A 23324-nucleotide genomic window follows, 5' to 3' on the forward strand; every position below is an offset into this window, starting at 1 on the left:
ACACTCGCACTACGAGTATACATGCTGCAATAATGTGTGAATTCTTTAAAAATACATTTTCAATTATGCGGGTTAGTGTGAACACTCAACAATTACAATAGTCATTGCATATACACACAGTATTAAAGGGAAGTCCCCTTATTTTGCATCAATCCAATTGAAATTTTCTTGAGGCTCGCACATGGACGTTGAAAGCTTTTTTCGAGAGGACTTTTAGTCATTTGTCGAGTGCTTTAGCGTTTGATGATCTGATATTTCGTATCTTGCTACTTTTTGTTTTGTCTGCATATGTAATTTCACAATTTCAAGACTGTCGATACGATTACAATATACTACCTTTGTTTGGCTTTATTTCATTTACTCAACTGAATCTTTATTAAATATGAATTTCACTTTCTAATAAGGTTATATAATCGTATTACTTGCTTACAAAATACCTACACATATGCCGATATGTTGAAATGCCATAAACCACCAGAATTCTGTCAATGGTAACCATCAATTATTAGTTGCACTAAAATTATTTAGTACCTACACTCTGCATATTAAATGATTTGCAAAAAAAGTTGCTAGTCGACCACTTAAAAAATCATTTATATTCACAATCAATTTTACGTGCTACTTAGATTATTGTCAATGTTAAATGTCCTCTGGCGAAATAAACCTTCAAGCATTACAAAGAATGAGTTAAATAGAAAATAACAATAACCTATTATTATATCCTACAATTAGAATAAAAAGTTTTCAGTTTGTGACAATCGCCATGTTTTACATTTTATATGTACCGGAAGTTGCATGGGAAATTACACTAATATGTATTTCGCGTACATTAATTTTAGAAATGTAATCAATTTCACAAGAAACGTGATGATGCGTCCTTTAGCGTAACGTGTATAATCACATTTTCAGTGAAAAGAACAAAGCTTCTTTATTACCTAATTATTACCAAATAAACTACTATACAACCACATACCTGATGATGTAGTGCCATTACACCTTGACTCACTGCTATGGTAACAGTGACCTGAAGATTATTTATTTACTACTTTAACATAGTTGACACCTGCATTGAATTTCTTGACGCTGGTTTTTAAATTTATTTCGATATATGTCATTATGTCAGCAGCTTTTAAGGCCGACCGACATAATTATGTCGAAATGGGTGTTTAAACAAAACTAGGTACAAACATGTGCCATAGGTTAAAAATGCAAATCGTTTGAATAACTTAAACTAAAAAAAATATACTTTCATAAGTTTTTACGTAGGTAATTCGAATTTAATTGGGGCTTATAGTCTAGAAAGAATGCAGGAACGCATTCGATTGGGCAGGTGTATACAGATGTAACTTTTAATCCGTTACATAATTTCAGAAGTGCCGATTATTTTACGACTCGACTTCCTCATTTCATTAAATTCTTAGTTATACACGATGCCTTTGTAAATATTTGTTTTTCGAATATATCACGGCAAGCGGATAGGGCTAAAATGAGGAAGTCGGTACAAATTAACCTATACCCTCAAGTGAGATAATATGCCATCATTTTCCAAAGCCAAAGTGTAATTTGGAACATTTTTGTTATAGTTGGCGGTCCAATTAATGAATTTTTTAATTTGGCGAACAGTGTATTTTGTAGAAAAAGATCTACGTTAATTTTATGAAGAATGGTGAATGTGGGCAATGAAAATGATGTTATATATTTCAAGCCAAAGTAGTTTTGGTACCTATGATATACCTACCGTTTAAAGCTGCCTTATAACCAAAGAGTGCGCTCTCAGTTGTTTGCAAATAGTTGCAGTGACGTTGAACAGCCATATCCCTGGCAATAAATGTTAAAAAAATTATTCTGTTAAATAAATTTTGCAACGATAACTTAAGGTACATCTGCCATACCAAAATACCCACAATTTAAACAAAGTACATATACTACATGTTGTGATAAATGTATCTGTATACGTTATCATTATCATGTACATAGGTGGGTAGCCTTGAATATAGAAATATAAATGCAGTATGCAAATAGAGCGCAATCCGATGAGTTTTATTTCCTCCAAGTTACAACAGTGGCGACGAGGATTAAAGTAAATTAAATATCCTAAATTAAATTAAGGTAAACGCGTTTGATAAATACCTAAAAGTAAATTAATATTAAATCCAAATAAATATACCTAATAAAATAAAATGGCCGCGCTTCTCGGTAGAATTCAAGAATACAAAATCGAAGATAAAAACTGGTCGTCATATATCGATCGCGCGATTAAAACAGTATTTTAAGGTGAACGAAATTGAGGCTAGCAAGCATACGCCAATATTAATTACCGTCATCGGAGGGGAAGCGTTTGACTTAATGGTGGATTTGTGCAACCCCAGAAGATAAAAAGTTTGAAGATCTAGTCAAGCTGATGCAAGACCATCTCCAGCCGCAACCATCCGAAATAGCGGAAAGATATAAATTTCGCCAACGCAAGCAGGACGTTGGGGAGTCAGTGGCAGTGTACATGGCTAATTAAAAAAAAATTAGCTAAAGATTGCAAATTTGGAGAAAAATTTGAGGAAAATCTGCGAGACCAATTAGTCTTCGGGCTCAAGAGTGAAACCACCCGACAGCGATTGTTCGTGGAGAAGTCACTCACGTTCCATAAAGCACAGGAAATTGCTGTGGGGATGGAAGCAGCAGAGACCAACTCCCATTTGATCGCCGGAACTTCGTCAGTAGCGGCGGTTCATAAATTGCAGGCGACGAGGAGAAGGGTAGCGTGCAAGGAAGAGTCCAAAGAAAAGGGTCAGCGCAGTGGATACCGAAGGAGCAGGTGAAATCACTGTGGTAAATATAATCATGTAGACGATAGTTGTTTTTTTCGTAATGCGCAGTGCCATCTGTGCCAAAAAAAGGGACACATCGCTTCATTTTGTAAGGGTAAATCACGAGCGAATAGCAATTATCATAAATATGTTAATGATTCATTAGAGTAGTCGGATTTAGATTTAAATGATTTAAACATTTTCACGATTGCCTCGATAAATAACCAGCCTATAAAAATGTGCATACAGGTAAATAATAAATGGATCACAATGAAAGTTGACACAGGGTCAGGAATTTCGGCGATTTCTGATAAATTTTATTTGCAACATTTTTCGCAATGTAATCTTATAAATTCAGATATCCATTTAAAAAGTTATAATGGCAACGATATTAAATGTATCGGATATTGTGTAGTCAATGTCACGTATGACAACACAACTGTAAATAATTTGTAATTATTTGTTATAAGAAATGGGGGACCTCCGCTTATTGGCAGAGATTGGTTAAAAAAGGTTAATATTTCGATTGATAACATTTTTCATATTGATAATCAACCGAACAGGATTTCAAAAATGTTAATTGATAAATTTCCCGGCGTGTTTGATAACGATTTGGGTAAGTTTAATGGAGGAAAGGCTAAATTGTATTTAAAAGAAAACACGGTTCCGATTTATCGCAAAGCACGTCCGTTACCATTTGCTCTAACCTGTAAAGTGGAGGAGGAATTAAACAATTTAATCAAATTGGATATTTTAAATCCCGTTAATAGTAGCGAGTGGGCAACTCCAATTGTCCCGGTTCTTAAAAAAAATGGCCAAGTGAGAATCTGTGGCGATTTTAAAATAACCTTAAATCCCCATCTTCATATCAATAAATACCCCGTTCCTAAAATTGACGATTTATTGGTGTCATTAAAAAATTGCGCGATTTTTAGTAAGATAGATCTTTCGCAGGCGTATGCGCAGATTGAATTAGACGACGAATCAAAAAAATTGGTCACTATAAATACCCATAAGGGTCTGTTTCAGTGTAACACGTTGCCATATGGGGTAGCATCCAGCCCAGGTATTTTTCGACAACTCACTGAAAATATTTTTGCTGGCATCGACAATGTGGTAATATTTTTGGATGACATCTTGATCGCATCGGAGAACGAAGGAATCCATATAAAAACACTTATGGAGGTATTCCAAAAATTAAGCCAAGTTAATTTAAAAATTCAAGTAAATAAATGTTCGTTCGCAACGACACAAATTCAGCACTTAGGGTTCATAGTCGACAAAGAAGGTATACACACTGATCCGATTAAGATGGAAGCCATTAAAAAGGTAAAGGTACCGCAAAATGTGACTCAGTTGAGGGCATTTTTAGGCTTAGTAAATTATTACGCCAAGTTTTTACCAGGTATCACTAATATTTTGTATCCTTTATATAAATTATTAAGGAAAAACGAGCCATTTCAATAGCAAACAGCTCAACAAAGAGCATTTGAAAAAATTAAATCACAATTAATGTCATCTAAAGTGATAGTGCATTACAACCCCCAATTGCCGATTATTTTAGCAGTTGATGCGAGTGCTTATGGCATCGCAGCGGTCATATCGCATAAATTTGATAACGGGGACGTAAAACCCATAGCGTACGCATCACGTACATTATCGTCGGCGGAAAAATCTTATTCCCAAATTGATAAAGAGGCTCTAGCAATTGTATATGGCGTTAAGAAATTTCATCAATTCTTATACGGTAGAAGCTTTACATTACTAACTGATCATAAACCCTTGATTAGTAGTTTCGGGGATAAAAAGGGAATTCCAATTTTTGCTGCCAGTCGATTACAACGCTGGAGTGTCATTTTATCTACGTATAATTTTAAAATCAAATTCATAAATTCCGAAAGTAATGGTAATGCTGATGCTTTATCCAGATTGCCAATAGAAATGAACGTAAGGGATGAAGTTGATTTGGGACACATTTTGTACATAGAGGAAAATATTCCAATTAATCATCAGGATATTGCAGCCGAATGTAAGAAAGATCCTGTATTAAACAGAATTATAGGATTTTGTTTACATGGGTGGCCGCATAAGGACAACTTGGATAAAGAATTCGCAACGTTTTATGAAAAGCACAAATTAAATGAGATTCATATCGTACGAGGTTGTGTACTATGGGGTTATCGCATAATAATACCTCAACAATTGCGACCAAATATCTTAAAAGAATTACACTTAAGTCATTTAGGAATTAATAAATGTAAGTCTTTGGCGAGATCATATGTATGGTGGCCCAATATCGATTATGACATCGAACAAATGTGCAAACGATGTATGGTTTGTAGTACAATAAGGCCAAATGTTTCAAGAACTACATTAAATCCGTGGCCGATTGCACATCGACCTTGGTCCAGGTTACATATAGATTTCTTGGGTCCGCTAAATGGACAAAAGTACTTAATTGTCATAGATGCTCACACAAAGTGGTTGGAAGTTATTAAGGTTAATTCCACTACAGCTGACAACATTGCTTCGAAGCTGATGAAATTATTTAGTCAGTTAGGGTGGCCAGACTCGGTAGTCTCAGATAACGGCCCACCGTTTACATCCTCAGATTTCAAAACGTTTTTGAAAAATAATGGCATCAGGCAATTGTTTACACCTCCTTACCATCCACAAAGCAATGGAGCAGCGGAAAATGCTGTCAAATTAATTAAGCAAGCTTTAAAGAAGAGAAAGCAAAGCATAATCCGGATACTTTTTTATGTCGTTTTTTTGCTAGATTATCGCAATAGTGAACACAGCAGTACAGGAATTAGCCCAGCCAAAGCCATGTTTGGCAGGAATCTTAAAAATCGACTCGATTTAATTATGCCCAATCGTTATAGAACAGTCGAGGAAAAGGTAATCAAACAGGTAGAAAATTTTGGCGGAAGAAATAAAGTTATTGAGGTAGATGATAAGGTCATTATTAAAGATTATACTACACCTACCCATCCCGTGGGAATGTTCGGGAAAATTGCCAACAAGCGAGGGTCCGTCTTGCTCGATGTTGAAACATCTACAGGGAAAAATGTAATTAGACATTCGGACCAAATTCGAGTGATTGAAAAGAATAATAATAACAGAAATTCATTATTGGTTTCAACATGGAACAAGAACGACGAAGAGGTAAAAGTGGAGGTAGATAAGTCACCTAGTACGTCACAAGTTGTTCCCGACCTCACCGATAAGACAGTGTGCGTCGATGTTGATAATGGACCTAGTACGTCATCGCAAGTGATAAGTGACGTAGATTTAGTACAATCCCAACCAGTTGTACAGGAACGATATCAATTGCGTCCTAGAAAATAAAATTTTGTTGTTCTCTTTTTGATGTAAATAAGAATTTGTATTTAGTTAAGGAAGTTTCCAAATAAGGGAGAAGGTGTGATAAATGTACCTGTACACGATATCATTATCATGTACATAGGTGGGTATCCTTGAATATAGAAATATAAAAGGCAGTATGCAAATAGAGCGCAATCCGATGAGTTTTATTTTCTCCAAGTTACAACTTAATTACACCGAATGGGTCCTTTTCAATTTTCTCGATTCCTAAGATGTACATTTGAAGTTCATAAATAGGTACATGTTAACAATGTTACCAATAATTTTATTAGAGGCCTTTTGGGTTTTCTATGTGATTATTATTTTCTTATAATTTGAATTCACGTATTAACCAGAAAATCAATGTTCAAATTTAGATTGGTGCCCCTCTATCCTCTAGCAATTTTTAACAGAAAATTATAACTTAATGACCATTATAAAATATACACCCAATTAGCGGACAGTAAGCCATGGAACGAAGGTGAATTTCTGACTGACTTAAAACAAAGTAGGAATTCAAAACTGGTGTAACTTGGCTTAAAGAAATGTAAAGTAGTTCCCACCTAGCAAATTTATGAATGGAATGAACTTCCTAATTTAACATCTTTTATAGTGATGTGACATTTTAAAGTGTAGAAAATAAGTTTTATGTACGATAATGTTAGTACGTCAATTGGATTTATAAATATTTGTCGCAAAATAGCATTTTGGAACATTTTCCGGGTACGATTTTTTCCCATGAATAAATAAAATGCATGGTTCAGTTTTTCAGTGTTCTTGATTGAGTTCGTTCATGGCACTTTTTGAAGTACGAAACGTCGTAGTAGAAGTATAAATAAACATTGTGTAATTCATTGCTAATTTTTTATGCCATGCAGTATAAGTGATTATACTTTGTGTAATTTGTTAATTAGATTGTCATAAAACTTTCTACATCGGAAGTGCATGTAGCCTTCACGTAATTTTTGATTCTTGAAGGAAGTATCAGTACTTAAATATTTTTATACTCATCCACATGACCACACATTTGATTTAGTTTGTTTAGGCATTGTGGATAATATTATTGTATCATAAAGGCTTCGAATTCTGAACAAAGTTATCTACAAAGTGGTTGAACAACAAAAAAGAACTTAATAAAATTTACTGGATAAAAAGCAAAACATGTCACCCTGTGTATTTATTCTATTCTACAATGGTGAACATAGCAATGTCGATAAACGTTTTAATGTTAATTAAGCTTTTAAATGTTACAGTTGCGAATTAATCGAGGTAGTAAATGTTTATTACATGAGCTGCAGAAACTTATCATCCCCATCTTTGAAATTGAAGCGTGAAGTGAATAAGGACTAAAGTCAAACTGTACGTAATCAGGAAATTTGTTGTTTGTGTATTTCAAATCCGATCGGAGAAATTGGCCCATATGAATAAAAGTGAGCAAATGCTTATACTTGCAAAATTCAAAGTAAATACTCGTAAGTGCTCCTTCACACTGGGAGACTTAGCAGGATAGGACGCAGTGTAGCGCTGCTAAACAGACCAGTATGAAGGGCCACTTACGAGTATTTACTTTGAATTTTGCAAGTATAAGCATTTGCTCACCTTTATTCATACGACCCTTATTTTTATGAGTGAAAACAAATTCATTCGCTTATTTTATAAGAGATGTTCAATTGACAGTTTAATTATAGGTGTTAATGAGTAGGCTAAGTGTCTCTTTAACAGTAAGGGTAGATACAGCGACCACTTTAACGGCAAGGGTATGATAAAGTGAAACTAATCATTGCACATTCCAATGACATCAGTCATTTCTATGGGATGCGGAGCACGAAATAAAACAGAATACAATATTGTTTCCATGAAAACGACGGGAGAACCTAAGCTTGCTCTTTTGGACGCCTGACGTCTAAATTAAGTACCTACAGAATAACTTTTGGTGCAGAATCTCGTAGGGAGACTTAGAGAAGTTTGCTTCTATAATCGCTCGTTATGAAATATTTTATCGGCTAATGTACCAAACGCGATAATTGTATATAGTAGTGCGTGTTTTAATCCCGAGGGTACAGATTGTTGCCCGAAACGCAGTTGAAGGCATCAAGCTCCTGAGGGATTATAATGCACTTCAGTCCTGTGGTATATACGCTATTTTTGTACTCCTGTATCGATGTTAAAGTTCGAATTCGAAAGAAAAAAGTTTGTTTGATTGTAGAATCAGTGTACCTTTTCTTAAAACGAATAAAGATCTGGATCTGGATGTCACATTAATTAATTAAAATTAGGCGCCCTTCAGAAGAGATTTTGTCTTTTAAAAGTAGGCATAGGGAAAATCACACGTAAATCTACTTCTTAATAAATATTACTGTATATAAAGGTAACCATTAATCATTAAAGTGTGTACTGTCACTTTTTGTCCCGTGTCGCGTTTTTGTACCCCCGGGAGACAAAGTGACACCAGTCACTTAAACGAATGACACGTTGGATTTATTCCACGGAGTACAAAAAATTGTTTAGCTCGTAATTGATCTCGATCTGGTATCGCATAGGTACGTAGGTACCAAATAGTTTAGTGTTGAATGTTGTGTAAGCAAAGTTTGACAACATGAAATACGGCTCCAGAATCCATTGATCTCACTCAGTACTAATTAGTATCCACCCATGTACGTTACATTCACACGAAATTAATAGTCCGTTTTATACGAGTATAAACGCTCTGACATACAAATAAATGCAAAGGAAAGTGGTACACAGAACCCAAAAGTTCGCGAATCTCAATAGTATATTATGTAACATTAGCATTGAAAGAGAAATTTGTCTTGCTACCTGAAGTAGAATTATCCTTGACCTCAAAGTACGTGTAAAAGCAATTAGGATTCATTACGGAAAGCAATTTAAATACTATAATCTATTTTAAAGAGAACAATTGTTAAAAAATTATACGCTAGAAGATTAATTACGTAAGGTAACAACTACGAATTTCGTAACTCGCCATTCCCCCAATTACGATAGGAAGTAGATGCCTAATAAACGAAATGTATGCTAATACTAGTTTAGTGGGCCCGGAAATAATTCTTCGTAGCCCATTTCTTGCCGTGTTTTTTTTTCTTCGGTAAAATAACGAAAGGGAAAGGACAACCTGCTTTAGTAACATCCTCAGCTCGTGCTCACCGGCTTCAGAATCCAAATTGCAATATAAGTTAGCCCCTCTACTCCCCCATTTCTTTTATAAATTTCATATAGTAATCTTAAGTACCGCCAGTTTCAAATTGTAGTTTTAATCTTGTAGATATTAGCAATTTTTGGTGTTTTGTTGAGTGAAAGTGACAAGTGCAATTTTGTACTGCTCTTCTTTGTAACACCATTGTTGTTGGCTTACTCTCTAAGGTACTGGCACTATAAAATATTAATTTTACATCATCATTTTTTGTAAGTTTCGATTTAATTTCATATTTTGCGTCGAGTGTTGGCTAATTTCTACACGAATCATCATGTAATAATTACATAAACATAATTTTTATCTTTCAGTCGAGGCATAACTAAGTACTGTCATTTTCTCGGCACACATTTAGTATTTACTTAGGGAAAAATACAAATAATTGCTGAACTTTTTATTAAAAGAAGTAAATTTAATGTTAATGTATAATCGCCACCCCGAATAATTGCTCACGTACTAAGTACAAAGCTTCCTGTACGTTGTTTCTTTTTAATTAGCATCCCAGACATTTAAATGAAAGGGAAAATGATGGCACGAAGTGTAAGTTTCTTAATTTTCACATGAGGCTCAGGTATGCGCCGTGTGAAGGTCGTACAGGAAATAAACTTCTATACATTTCTTAATTTCGTTTACGTGACTATTTCCATAAATTACTAAAGATGCTCGAATGTTGCTCAATCGCACAACTAGTTTGGCCGTTTATGGTTTCATTATTCAATAGAAATAATGTTAAACACAATGATATCTTGCCATAAAATCTGTGATCAATAATATTGAAAGAATCAAAAATTAAAAACCATGCTTTTTTAATCAGAAAGCAAAAAAAACGCGTCCTAAGTAAATTCAATCCAAGCAAATTATCTAATTAAAAGAAGATAGCGGGTGAAGATAGAGAGCCCACGATAAAGTCATAGTCATAAAGATCTAAATAAGAGAGTGAAGGAAGAAAAACTATTAAAACAATGGAGAGTGTCAGATGGGGAAATGAAGAGGAAGGGAAAGAGAAATAGAGACAAGAAAAATATGCGGAGAGGAAGAAGAGGACATAAAACACATGGGACTGTACGGAGGTGGAAAAATAGGAGTGGGGTGGTGGATGAGGGGGAGGAGGTGAGAAGTGGATTACTTGAATTTTAAAGAGAAAAAGGGAAAATGCATTTTGGTTTTATGTTGTTATTAGTTATTAGTAGCATTAATTGATTGATTGAAGAAAGAATCTTTTGGAATCAAATCTAACGAGCATAAAACCGAGCTTAATTAATAATAACCCAAGCCCCTCATGACATGCCAACTCTAACATTAAACTTTTAAACCATACCTTACGCATTGCAAAGAATCGACGATTTCTAAAAGAATTTCAAAGGGGTTGTATCTTATCACATAAACAAAAGGGGTGGATTTTAATTATGTAGATTTACCAGAAAAAAAGTATCTGGGCGTCTATAATTTTTTATTCTTGTTAAATTCGTGCTATATCACATTCAATGGCCGTGAAGGAAGACTGTCACGGATGAGTGGCATGCTTTTGGTGGGAAAAGGAAAAAATGATCTTTTTACAAGAAAGTTTAAAGCTAAATTAAAACCTTCTCTGTAACAAATAAGGAAAAGCATTATTCGCCCACTTTCATTAGAAGCTATAATTTTAGTACTTTATGATTATATGGCATATCCGATCGGAAGTACTAAAAATAAGTAAAGCGTAAAACTGTTTTCTATTGTAACTTATTGAGAATAAATTCAGATAGTTTGAGAAATGACGAGAAGAGCAGTATGGAAGGTGATCAGTCGCAGATACTACTCAACAGATCGTCCATTTTCAACGGTCGTCCTTCCAGAGATGTTAGAAGATTACCAGCGGGAAACGGTCGAGAAAACAATACCCAAGTCTTACAGCGAGGTTCCAGGTCCACGATCATTACCAATTGTCGGTAACACATGGCGATTTGCTCCAGTGATAGGTACGCATTTTCGACATCCTCTCTTGCTCCATTCTACTTTTAGGCCAATATCAGATTTCGGATTTGGACAAACTGATGTGGTCGCTCTTCGAAACGTACGGCAAAATCGTAAAGGTATCCGGACTGATCGGGCATCCAGATCTCCTATTCGTTTACGACGGCGACGAAATTAAGAAGGTTTTCCGAGGCGAGGAGGAAATGCCGCGCAGACCTTCCATGCCTTCGCTGCACTACTACAAGGAGATTTTGCGCAAAGATTTCTTCGACGGAAACGCCGGAGTTATCGGAATGTAAGCGAATGAGTCTGACGTAACGTTTCATGGCAGTTTTATTTCAGACATGGGCCCAAATGGGACGAATTTCGGAAGCAAGTTCAACAAATTGTTCTTCCGCCTTCGACCGCAAGGAAGTACATACAGCCGCTGAACGTTATCGCTGGGGAGTTTTTAGAAAGGTACGTTGCGTAATTAGCAATTGTCAAAAAACCGTTTTGAACCAAAGGCTGCAGTAAAATATCATAATGATATCGCGTGACATTCACTTTCGCGTAAAAACGATTCATTCAAGCTATCGGCCGCCAATCACAATGGATACCATTTTTTTCGGGATGTGAGGCTGCTTAGACTACTTAAGAGTATTGTTACTTTTTTTGCAATATAACTTTCTATTCCATTAAACTACGTGTCTGATAGATTGATTGATTGGTTCTTTGTTAGCCCATTTCTACGTTGCACGCTCAATTAAACTACATATGCGTAACTAATCAAAGTAATAATTATTATTAAATAAGACGCATATCAAGAAGGATATTGAGAATGCTCTTTCCGAGTAACTAACATTTCTACCCCAGGATAGCGCACCTCTAAATGGGGTTGAGAAGAAAAATCTGATTTCCACATGCATTTATTAAGTCCGTCGTATAGGTTCACTCTTTGCGAATTTTTATTACACCTTCCTTTATCTCAACACTTTCTTCGGTCCTTGGTTCCGTCCCACGCTTTTATTTCCTTCTCCATTTACATCCAATTCCATTCTTATCCAATTCTTTCAACGTTTTCAAATTTCACTTTCTGCAGATAGGAGAATGTGGTCGCCCACCAACTTTTTTGACTCGGTTCTTATATCTACTTTCTACCAATGTAAAATAGGTTTCCTAGCGATTTCCAGGTGTAGCGCCTTCTTTGATGGTTCTCAATCCATGTTCGTAACAATCAAATTATTTTCTCTTTGGCACCGTTAACGGGGGAAACAGGGACGCAGCCAGTAGTATAGGCATAAGAGAGATCCGAGGAGAGATCTGCAAATGACCCCCAACTTTTTATGTCGATACGATACACACACTTCTTGGTCATCGAGCAATTGATATTGATTGGGCAATAAAGTGATGGATATTAAAATGAATTCGTGATAGTTGCCCATCTGGAACCATAAGCATTAATATAGCGAAAACCGGAAGTCGATACAAGTTCTTCTTCCCAAGAAAATCTGTACATAAATAACGATTTTGACAAAAATACACATGGACCACTTCTTCGGCATTGCGCAATTGAATTTCCCAAGAAAATCGATGCATAAATAACGATTTTGACATCCTTTGGATAAAAATATTTTGGTCACCAAAAATATCATTTCTTGGTCATCGAACGACATGCAGACGGACGGAAATGTGAAGTCACAAGCGCTCCACTTTCGTGGATTGCGCTAAAAACGAACACAGCAAATTATTAATATTTCGCCTGCCTGCTCCGTAGATTTACTTGCCCGCTCTTAGTAACTAATCTGACTACGGCCCTGTTGGGATAGCAACGGATCTTTAATGCAGTGGTTTCCCGTTGTCTTCTGTATCTTATGCCGTTTACTGTAGTTCGCCTTTTGGAGAGATTTCTCTGTACAAGGACAAGAGGGTGTCCTTCACTCAACCGATCTTCTGCCATGGTGCCGTGGGTACTTGATGGGAGTCGATCCCTTATCCTGGGAGTAATGTAGTTCCATCGACCCCAAATTAATAAAAAAAATTGTGTTTTCCCGAGAAATGTTGGTGTAGTCGATTTTTGGTAAAAAAGGAAGGTTATACACTGCCTTTTTTTGAGCCTCGAAGAAAAAATTGGGTCGGATCGACCCGGAAAAAAGATGTTCTTATAGAATATGGCTTGTAGAATCCATAATTTCAAACAGTTCCAAGATTGGGCTACTAGTTCAAAAGTTACAACCCTTTGAATTTTTTTTCGAAATTGGTTTCTAGTCTATAACTTTTGATTGAGAAGTCTGATCGAAAAAGTACGAATTGTTTTGGATTCTACGCACCAAAATTAATAACAAAAAGTGTTTTCCCAAGAAATTTTAGTGCAGTCGATTTTTGGTAAAAAAGGAAGATTACACACTGCCTTTTTTTGAAAAAAATTGTCTCAGATCGATCCGGAAAAAATTTTTCTTATAGAATGTGGCCTGTAGAATCCATAATTTCAAACAGTTCCAAGATTGGGCTACTAGTTCAAAAGTTACAGCCCTTTGAATTTTCTTTCGAAATTGGTTTCTAAGTCTATAACTTTTGATTGAGAAGTCTGATCGAAAAAGTACGAATTGTTTTGGATTCTACGCACCAAAATTAATAAGAAAAAGTGTTTTCCCGAAAAATTTTGGTGTAGTCGATTTTTGGTAAAAAAGGAAGGTTATACACTGCCTTTTTTTGAGGCCCGCAAAAAAAATTGTCTCAGATCGACCCGGAAAAAAAATTTTCTTATAAAATGTGGCCTGTAGAATCCATAATTTCAAACAGTTCCAAGATTGGGCTACTAGTTCAAAAGTTACAGCCCTTTGAATTTTCTTTCGAAATTGGTTTCTAGTCTATAACCTTTGATTGAGAAGTCTGAGCGAAAAAGTACGAATTGATTTGGATTCTACGCACCCAAATTAATAAGAAAAAGTGTTTTCCCGAGAAATTTTGGTGTAGTGGATTTTTGGTAAAAAGGAAGGTTATACACTGCCTTTTTTTGAGCCCCCAAAAAAAATTGTCTCAGATCGACCCGGAAAAACAATTTTCTTATAGAATGTGGCCTGTAGAATCCATAATTTCAAACAGTCCCAAGATTGGGCTACTAGTTCAAAAGTTACAGCCCTTTGAATTTTCTTTCGAAATTGGTTTCTAGTCTATAACTTTTGATTGAGAAGTCTGATCGAAAAAGTACGAATTGTTTTGGATTCTACGCACAAAAATTAATAAGAAAAAGTGTTTTCCCGAGAAATTTTGGTGTAGTCGATTTTTGGTAAAAAAGGAAGGTTATACACTGCTTTTTTTTGAGCCCCGAAAAAAAAATTGTCTCAGATCGACCCGGAAAAAAATTTTCTTATAGAATGTGGCCTGTAGAACCCATAATTTCAAACAGTTCCAAGATTGGGCTACTAGTTCAAAAGTTACAGCCCTTTGAATTTTTTTTCGAAATTGGTTTCTAGTCTATAACTTTTGATTGAGAAGTCTGATCGAAAATGTACGAATTGATTTGGATTCTACGCACCCAAATTAATAAGAAAAAGTATTTTCCCGAGAAATTTTGGTGTGGTCGATTTTTGGTATAAATGGAAGGTTATACACTGCCTTTTTTTGAGCCCCGAAAGAAAGTTGTCTCAGATCGAGCCGGAAAAAAAATTTTCTTATAGAATGTGTCCTGTAAAACAGTTCCAAGATTGAGCTACTAGTTCAAAAGTTACAGCCCTTCGAATTTTCTTTCGAAATTGGTTTTTAATTCTTTCCCCGGACATTACATTCATCTCTTGTTTTACTATACCATGGCTAAATTTTGTATGTTTGAACGAAAATATGCTTTTAACGTGACACGACAAATTTCCCTCTGTGTGTTAGTAAATTGGTTGAATATATTTGATTAAATATTATAAGAGTTGGTTGGCATAGGACAATAGAGTTTAGTGAGGACAATTATTACCCTTTTCAGATCTTTGGTGCTTCCCTCATAAATCAATGGTGTGCATTGTGCAATGACTTAAGCAACATTTGGCAAATTAGTACTTGGACTGATTATTGAATATCGGAAGTATTTCATAATTGACTAATTTGTTTAGGCTATTGACACAGTGTATAGGTATGCACAAACGCGATCGTTAACGTTTACATTTCTTGCACAAACAAAGACCGAAAGGAACAAATGAATTACATCAAGCACGTAACTATTTTTTCAAGACAAACAAAAGTGAAATTCAACAACCGAAAACAATAGGGACACGGGCACGTTTTCGAAATTTTCGTTTAAGCAGTTACGCATTTCCACATCACGAAATGAAATCAAACATCACTATATGCATTGTGCAAATGTTAATTATGATATTTCAATAATTTTATTGAAATATTCGTCGTGACGGGGACACAAATTTAGTAATGAGTTACATATGCTGTACCTATTATATAATGTAACATTTGGTCTGAACAGTTTAATCTCACGCGCCCTCAGATTACATCAGACAGATCATGAATGTTGAGCCACTTCCTTGTTCATATAAAGGTATTTAGGTAAGACCTCCTTTTGATCAACTTGATCAGTAACACTACGCTTTTCGATTTTTAGAATGGAAGAATCCCTAGATGAGAACAAGGAGTTGCCCGATAAATTCCTGTACGAAATCTACAAATGGGCTTTGGAATGTAAGTGTAGCGCACTTTCAATTGCTTGGTAACCATCAAATCTTGTCAGCGGTCGCAAGAGTTTCCTTGGACACACGCCTTGGATGTCTAGACAGAAATTTGAATGAAAATTCCGAATCGCAACGAATTATCAATTCGATCAACACCTTCTTTTGGAACGTCTCCGAAGTTGAACTGAAAATGCCGATATGGAGGTTTTACAAGAATAAGGCTTTCACGAAGTATATTGGCGCACTGGAAGATTTTCGAACGTAAGTTTATCTCATAACCTTTTCGTTTATTGCCACAGTTCGAATGTTTTATTACATTAAAAGTATGTGGTACAAATTGTTTAAGACCATGAATCGTGAGTAGGTAAACGGGGCTCGTTGTACTACCGGTATTATGTAACTGAAAGAATTCAAAGTCAAGTTCAACTTTCACTGTGAGGCGTAATCGAAAGTGAGTTCGCACGGATTATGCAGTACATGTAGGTCAAAAGCGCACTGATATTTCCTTGTTGGTAATAACCGTAATGCGGTACATTGGCATACGGTATTAGTAAAAGGGCAAAAAATCGGTCACTTTCTTTTTTGCACTCGATTGGGATGTAGTCGACAAAATTTAATTTACTTTATGTAAAATGTTACCAGATTCTGGAACTGCAGCACTCGATGTCTGTAATTTTATTACTTAATCGACCCGATCGACGGTCTACATAAATCATGATTCTATTAATTATTATGCTGTGTACAAACGAAAATTTATGCGAATTGCCAATTTGATTTGAGATTTGATCCCACACAAGCACGGGAAGAATAAATGCCAAACTGCATAGAAAGTAATAGGTGTGTTTAAAACGCAATCCGTAAAACAAATATACCTATTTTATAGTACACCTACATCTCTCGTATTTTATTATTGCTAAGTTCAAAAGTTCAAGTTTCAAAACAATAATGGTATCTTCATCCGAATTTTTAAGGAATATGTCTAATCATTTAAACAAATATGAATTTTTGATGCCCCACAGAAGTGGATTTTATTAACAAATGTTATATTTTTAAATCGGCGAGATTTTAAAGGCAGAAGCGGATTGAACATTTAAAGTAGGTAGTGGAAAGGAGAGATTAAAACGTTCGTAATTTTTCATCCACAAACAGTGCTGTGGTGAAATATTCTAATTTTTAAATGACTAATAGCGTTGAGCGAAAAACGTTATTCAATGCTAATAGGTGGAAGGTTGAAGGTATATCAATATAACGTGGACTAATGGAATTTTAAAATAGGTCGTATTTATAAGAAAGAGGATTTCCTTTTACTTGTAAAACTTAAAGCATTTACTCCACGTCTTATTCAAAAAGAAAAAGAAGGAAAAGGTAATATGCTAGAAGGAAAAGGTGTTGCTCCAAAAGAAAAGGTTCCACTATTTAAAATTCATAAAAAGTAGCCTTTGCTTTAAAACTGAAGGATTTACTTCAGAAAATGTCCATCTAGTTCGATGAAGCTTTTGTAGATTTACTTTATTCGTATACATGCAATTGTAGAGTAAAGATGTTTAGTCTAAATATCAATGAGGAGGGAACGAGGGAACAAGCAAATAATTTAATAAATAAAATGCTGACACAATGGCATAATTTGCCGAAAATTATCGTGCGTAATAATAATCTGTTTAACCTCCTGCAAAAAAGCCTATGGCTCCTATTCTAGAAGATTGCAAAAAGGAAACTCTAATCCTTCTTCTAACTCCTTTAGACCCGACTTTGCAATCCTCGAGTCTACCTCAAATCGATGCAGATGAAATTTTCGAACGTTTTAAGATTTAAAGTCTGTTTAGGGATTCCGACGACGACGGTTCAGATGCTTCTCCAAAAAACGGCATCTTCCCCTGATATAAAACAAATTCGAAAATATTAGCTCATCATAAATAAAAAAGAAAGTTAGTTTTCCTAATTCTTTATCATTAGATAAGTTGGCGATTTTAAGTCAGTCGCAAAAAATTGCGAAAATAACCGAAAATATTTCGGAATCGTCAAAGTAAGTTAAATTTTGTGTAGATTCAAAGAAAGTGATTTCAGACGTGTAATCATAGCAATCCCGAATCAATTATATTTTTTATCGAATCTGTTGAAAAAATACTCAAAATACCGAATATCGAGTTTTTTAGTCGTTCAACAAGTAAGGTCGATTGTCAAATTTTAGAATGGTAGTCTTCTATGACAAAGTGGTGTTATCAAGGAAATGCTATTAAAAAATTCACAGATTTCGCCACCCTGTTATTAGTAGCAATTTATAAAAGAACAAAAGTCACGGCTATTGCTATACGAATAACAGAAACGTTGAAATTAATTTTTAAATTTGCCGGTATACCAAAAGCTTAATAAAACATGTAAACAGTTTTGTATGCACCTTTTAATTCTGAACAACTTTAAACTCTGAAGTTTTTTTTGTAAAATGTACAGGAGGGCAGGATATTGCATAAAACTAATTTCCCATGTTAAATCCCTTTGTTCCAAATTACGGTGCACCACCCGATATAAGTACCACCTTCTGTTAAAATTTCGTAAAAATGCGGCACATGCACAATCTATTTTTGACGTGCTACTTCAATTTCATTTTATAAGGCACAATAATTTATTGTTTTATGTGATTTTAGCCTGCGTAGTAAGTATGTATCTATTTTTTGAGGTGCATTAAGTTCATATTCATTCCTTCCTTTTAAAATTGCAGAAAAATCCGTCCACAAATAATAAAGTTAACACTGCGCATGCACAACCTATTCTGTGACACGTCATTTCAATTTGATTTTCTAAGCATTTTCTGACCTTAGAATATGGAATTTATATGTACAGACGGACGGGCAGACGGGCGAGCGGACAGACCGACGGACAGACCGGCGTACAAAGTGACCAGACATTTTTGTATTTTTAAGAAAATGCGCTAAAAAAGGCGACTCGTAGTTTTAAACAGCATGCCTAATCAACAATTATAAATTGTTAGATTACATTACAGTCATCAGATGTTGAATTACTACATAAGACGACAAGATTTGTTCTATAAAGTCATTATTTATTTGTGTTGGATGAAAGTACCCATAGGGATAATCATAATTAATCACACCACATTATCTATTGATTGAGGTAGGTAGGTATAAAATATCTGTAGAAATTGAGATTGTGTCTATTTACAATTTAAGAGTAACTATTATTTGATGCTGTCATACGAATATATAATTTTAATGAAAAATATAAAATTCTGTTGGTATAAATTATCGCTAAAATTCCCCGATTGGCTGTATTGAATTCTTTTATCAACACTAAAACTGGGTTTTCTACAGGGGCGCGTTGATTTTTTTTATTTGATTATATTTCCTTTGTTTATAAAAATTGAATAAAAGGAAAAAGTTCTCTCTACAATTTCCTATGCCTTAACGTGTGGAGTTTCGTTTTTCACTTTACTACTGTGTGGTATTAAATTCTGTAATTACACGAAAGTTTGCAAAGCAATTTTTAGAAAAGAAGATAAAATTTAATAAAATTGGAGACACAGAGGCATTTGGCTAGTTAAGTAAAGTCTATTCCAAAATTTGGACCGCAATATCTTTACTGATGGATCCAAAGTTATGCATTAAGAACGACTACTTGGTTTCTTTAGCATACAATATTTTTTTAAAGCCGAATGAAACTACTTCAATTTTTTTACTTACTTTTTCTTCACTTGTCCGCTGTCTTTTCTGCTTGAACCAAACTAGTAACTTCATACCCATATACCAAACATAAAAGCATTTTCAATGCTAAAATACATCAAAATCATTCATTTTGGTGAAATAGAAGCATGAAAAAAGTTCACGCTGTAAAGAATCGATCGGTGCGACCCGATTTGCAAAATCATTTTTGGTTGTTTCGAAAACTGGCTTCAAAGTCAAAAGCTCATTTCTCGTGAACTGTTAATCGGATTTAGACGTATTTTTTTTTAATGTACGGTTTTCCGAGAGCTTTACGTTCGCCCATTATAGAGTTATATTATTTTGTTATATTTCGGGAGTTTATTCCATTTGTTAACTAAGAAAATTCTTCGGATTTTGAAAAAAAAATTGCACAGTCTGTCGATTTGCAGGAATCATCGGGACAATTATTAGAAAAGATTGTTTTAGGGTTATAATATGTATAAAAAAATTGAGAACACTCTTGTACTCCCCCAGTTTGAAAGACAAAGCTTCTTTTTTTCTACTTGTTTATCTAATTAATCAATGAGTATGAAACCTACGGTGATCTGGTTTGTCATATTGTTTTGTTATCAAAAGTAGTTACTAAATACGTATTTTCAAAAAGATCGCATGAATTTTACTTAGTAATAACAAAGTGTTAATTTTCGAGATTACTGTTTTTACATTTTTCCCTAAAAAACAATAACAGTTGAAAATAAGGGTTCCGAACCAACTGTATCTTATAGAAAATTTTATTAAACAAGTTCATTTCTATTCATTTTTTCCCCCAGAGCAATAGTTAACGAGATATTGGCAGTCAAATGTGAAAAAACACGACATTTTCCCATTTTTTCTGCGTTTTTTGTTTATAACAATATGTTCCGGGCGTTTCCGGCCGGGGGGACTATGATTTTCCGATTCAGCGGATTTTTTTACATAGAATACGCTTGGTTTCGTTCAGTGAAATGACAAGATCCAGTTTATACTACTTTTAGAGCTAATTTGACTGGACTACTAATCGAGTGCAAAAAGATGACGAAGCTTTTCAAGATGTTTCTTCGGATATTAAATTTTAGGCCATTGTAATTATCCAGAAAATTTGCTAGTTTAAATTATCTGCCCCTACCGCAATAAAGCAACCTTTGACATCATGAAATATCTTCCAGAGCCCACAAATTTTATCGAATTAGTAGTAGAAACAACAGTTCACAAAGTTGAATCCATAGTGAGAAGGGATACGCCATCGGTAGTATCTAATGTTAGGCATCAGAACAATTATAATCCTCCAGTTCGAGAAGATCTAATTATAACGTGCCAGATAGAAGATTTTGTAGATATTGTAAAAATTATGGTCCGATTTCGCGTATTTCGGAAACAGTGCTACTTTCTAACTGCAGTATAAGCAAAGTATACAAATTAATTAGAGTATTTGTTAAAATTTCAGAATTTTCGTGGCTTGTAAAATTCCACATAATCCATAATCTAAATTTTGATGTCATAATTGGTGTTGATTCTCTTCCAAAATGAAATAAGCCTCAAGTTTTCTTAAAAGCAGTGGCAGTAGTTCCATTTCCTAGTGTGATAGCCTACCAAACTAAAATTTTTAAATACTGTAAGCGAAATTGAATATAAACTTAATTCTAAACAAGAAACGAAACTTCAAGAGATTATTTCTAACTTTTGAATTTGACATTAAAGTCAACTCAAGTAAATCCGTTTATCGTAATCCATGTTATCTAAATAAGCAAAAAGACTTACGAATACGCTCTTGTTCAACCTCTAATCAGGAAAAGGAGTTTCAATGATATGGAAATCCTTCAACGATTTTGGCATTTTTCCGAGAACTGCGTATAAACAAAAAGTCATTTCACACATTGAAACTAAGAGTAGCAAAATTCTTGTGTATATTTTGCTACTAAAAAAGAAGTTACATCTAACAACTATTCTTTAGATCAGGTTTTGCATCTGCATTTCATACGTTACCAATCCTAATAGCCCGCGATCACGTTTTGTGGAAAATCAGGCGAAAAATAAGTGACTCCACCATCAATAATTGTTGCCTATAATTTTCTCTATTTACAGGATAATGCTAAAAATGCAAAAAAGATGGTTAAAACTCTGATGCATTCTATAAACACCGACAAGCAATTAAACAATTGTATTTGTAGTAGTAATTACCTACCTATGTATAGACTTGAAAACAAAAGCAAATAGTAGATAATGAACGTGATAAGCGCGCACTTTTCTGTACCCATAAAGTGTGGTGGAACACGGAAATAACGGAACACTTGGATTTCAGATTATGCATGAAATACATAACTCGAACCGTCGAAAATATCTCTAGTAGGTCAGCAATCGACAAGCAAGAGGAAGACATATCGATCGTAGAAAGAATTTTCTTGAAAACCGGAAATAGCAAAGTTGCGGCGGTCCTGGCGCTAGACTTGTTGCTAGTTGGTGTTGATACGGTAAGTAAAGGCGTTTCGAGAAACTTAGCGGTGCTTTCACTAAACTCCTTAGACTTCGATAGCGTTAGCCTCTACTTTGTATCAACTTTCACAAAACCAAGACAAACAGCAAAAGGTTTACGAAGAGCTTTGCTCAATTCTACCAGAGGCTGGCTCGGCAATTGACAGTAACGCCCAGGAGAACTTGCACTATCTTAAAGCCTGCATTAAGGAAACCTTAAGGTATCTGTAACCACTTTTACCGTTTCATTTCTCTTATATACTTGCAGAATGTATCCCGTTATTATTGGTAATGGACGAAGTCTGTCCAATGACACTGTGATTGGCGGATACATGGTACCCAAAGGGGTAACTATAACTTTAGTTTACCTACGACTTTTAAATGCGAGGTATTCCGCAGACTCACATCATTTTTCCGCACCTGGTCGTGAGTAACATCGAAGAGTACTTCGACCAACCCCACAAATTCGTGCCGGAACGCTGGTTAAAAACGGAAATGGCCGGCTGTCCGATTCAGCACAAGAAGATACATCCGTTCGTAACGTTGCCCTTCGGCTACGGCCGTAGAGCGTGCCTAGGTAGACGGTTTGCGGAGATGGAGCTACAAATTCTCCTAGCCAAGGTAAAGAATAATCAATCGTCCTCAGTAAATATGTTCGATTTTAGATATTCAGGAAGTACAAAGTTGAGTACAATTATGGATCATTAACCTACGAAATAACGCCCACTTATGTGCCAAAAGAACCACTAAAGTTTAAGCTAACTTTAAGGTAGTTTAACCCTCGATATACATTGACAATTCGTTACTTGGAGTGATGGTATGAGAAAATGCCCGCGAGGCACTCGTCACCATTAAGTCACTGCAATTTACGTGTATATACAGCGAATCAATTTGTATTTTTCTACGACATATTCACTGCCTCAAACGAATTTAGGTAAATTTATAGGTATTACAGCAAAGATTTATATTCTAATGTAACTAATAAGTACAAACTAATTAAATGTTTTACTCAAATTAAGAACTCATTAATTGATTTGACCGCTCCGATAGAAAAATTACTTGTACCCAACACCCAATCCCAACATTGGGTACCAAGACATGGTGATCTATTTTTTCCTCTCGTTCAAGGGTTTAAAATTCGGGTTCAGGACAACTGGACTTTTGTATTGCGCCATAAAATAAAATCAAT

At 35.0% G+C, this 23324-nt stretch overlaps 3 protein-coding genes across 4 annotated transcripts; all 3 read left to right on the plus strand.

The window, feature by feature from the left end:
* The first annotated feature begins 1992 nt into the window (after nucleotides 1-1992).
* LOC116174725 (probable cytochrome P450 49a1) lies at nucleotides 1993-23080 on the plus strand. Of its 2 annotated transcripts, XM_031492696.1 has the most exons (12): nucleotides 1993-2823; nucleotides 7421-7526; nucleotides 11117-11333; nucleotides 11377-11623; nucleotides 11671-11787; nucleotides 15908-15984; nucleotides 16034-16235; nucleotides 21966-22134; nucleotides 22187-22356; nucleotides 22404-22482; nucleotides 22535-22756; nucleotides 22801-23080. In XM_031492696.1, the coding sequence occupies exons 3-12, from the start codon at nucleotides 11129-11131 to the stop codon at nucleotides 22906-22908; spliced, it is 1596 nt and encodes a 531-aa protein (XP_031348556.1). In that variant the 5' UTR covers nucleotides 1993-2823; nucleotides 7421-7526; nucleotides 11117-11128; the 3' UTR covers nucleotides 22909-23080. The 2 variants fall into 2 exon arrangements, with proteins under 2 accessions (XP_031348556.1, XP_031348555.1); XM_031492695.1 differs by lacking the exons at nucleotides 1993-2823; nucleotides 7421-7526 and adding an exon at nucleotides 9404-9545.
* On the plus strand, nucleotides 3375-4268 carry LOC116173603 (uncharacterized protein K02A2.6-like). Its single transcript, XM_031491219.1, has one exon. It carries the CDS (start codon nucleotides 3375-3377, stop codon nucleotides 4266-4268), a length of 894 nt encoding a protein of 297 aa, XP_031347079.1.
* LOC116173604 (uncharacterized protein K02A2.6-like) lies at nucleotides 4314-6152 on the plus strand. The gene has a single exon (XM_031491220.1). It carries the CDS (start codon nucleotides 4314-4316, stop codon nucleotides 6150-6152), a length of 1839 nt encoding a protein of 612 aa, XP_031347080.1.
* Nucleotides 23081-23324: the final 244 nt, after the last annotated feature.

This window comes from Photinus pyralis, unplaced genomic scaffold, assembly GCF_008802855.1.
Source record: "Photinus pyralis isolate 1611_PpyrPB1 unplaced genomic scaffold, Ppyr1.3 Ppyr1.4_LG6, whole genome shotgun sequence".
NCBI lineage: Eukaryota > Metazoa > Arthropoda > Insecta > Coleoptera > Lampyridae > Photinus > Photinus pyralis.

Bases quoted from the DNA above. Each gene is read 5' to 3' on its own strand.
- LOC116173603 (XM_031491219.1), top strand. From the start codon at position 3,375: ATGTTAATTGATAAATTTCCCGGCGTGTTTGATAACGATTTGGGTAAG.
- LOC116173604 (XM_031491220.1), top strand. From the start codon at position 4,314: ATGTCATCTAAAGTGATAGTGCATTACAACCCCCAATTGCCGATTATT.
- LOC116174725 (XM_031492696.1), top strand. From the start codon at position 11,129: ATGACGAGAAGAGCAGTATGGAAGGTGATCAGTCGCAGATACTACTCA. The intron at 11,788-15,907 runs GTACGTTGCGTA...TTCGATTTTTAG, and splicing joins GCTGGGGAGTTTTTAGAAAG to AATGGAAGAATCCCTAGATG. The intron at 22,135-22,186 runs GTAAGTAAAGGC...TAAACTCCTTAG, and splicing joins TGCTAGTTGGTGTTGATACG to ACTTCGATAGCGTTAGCCTC.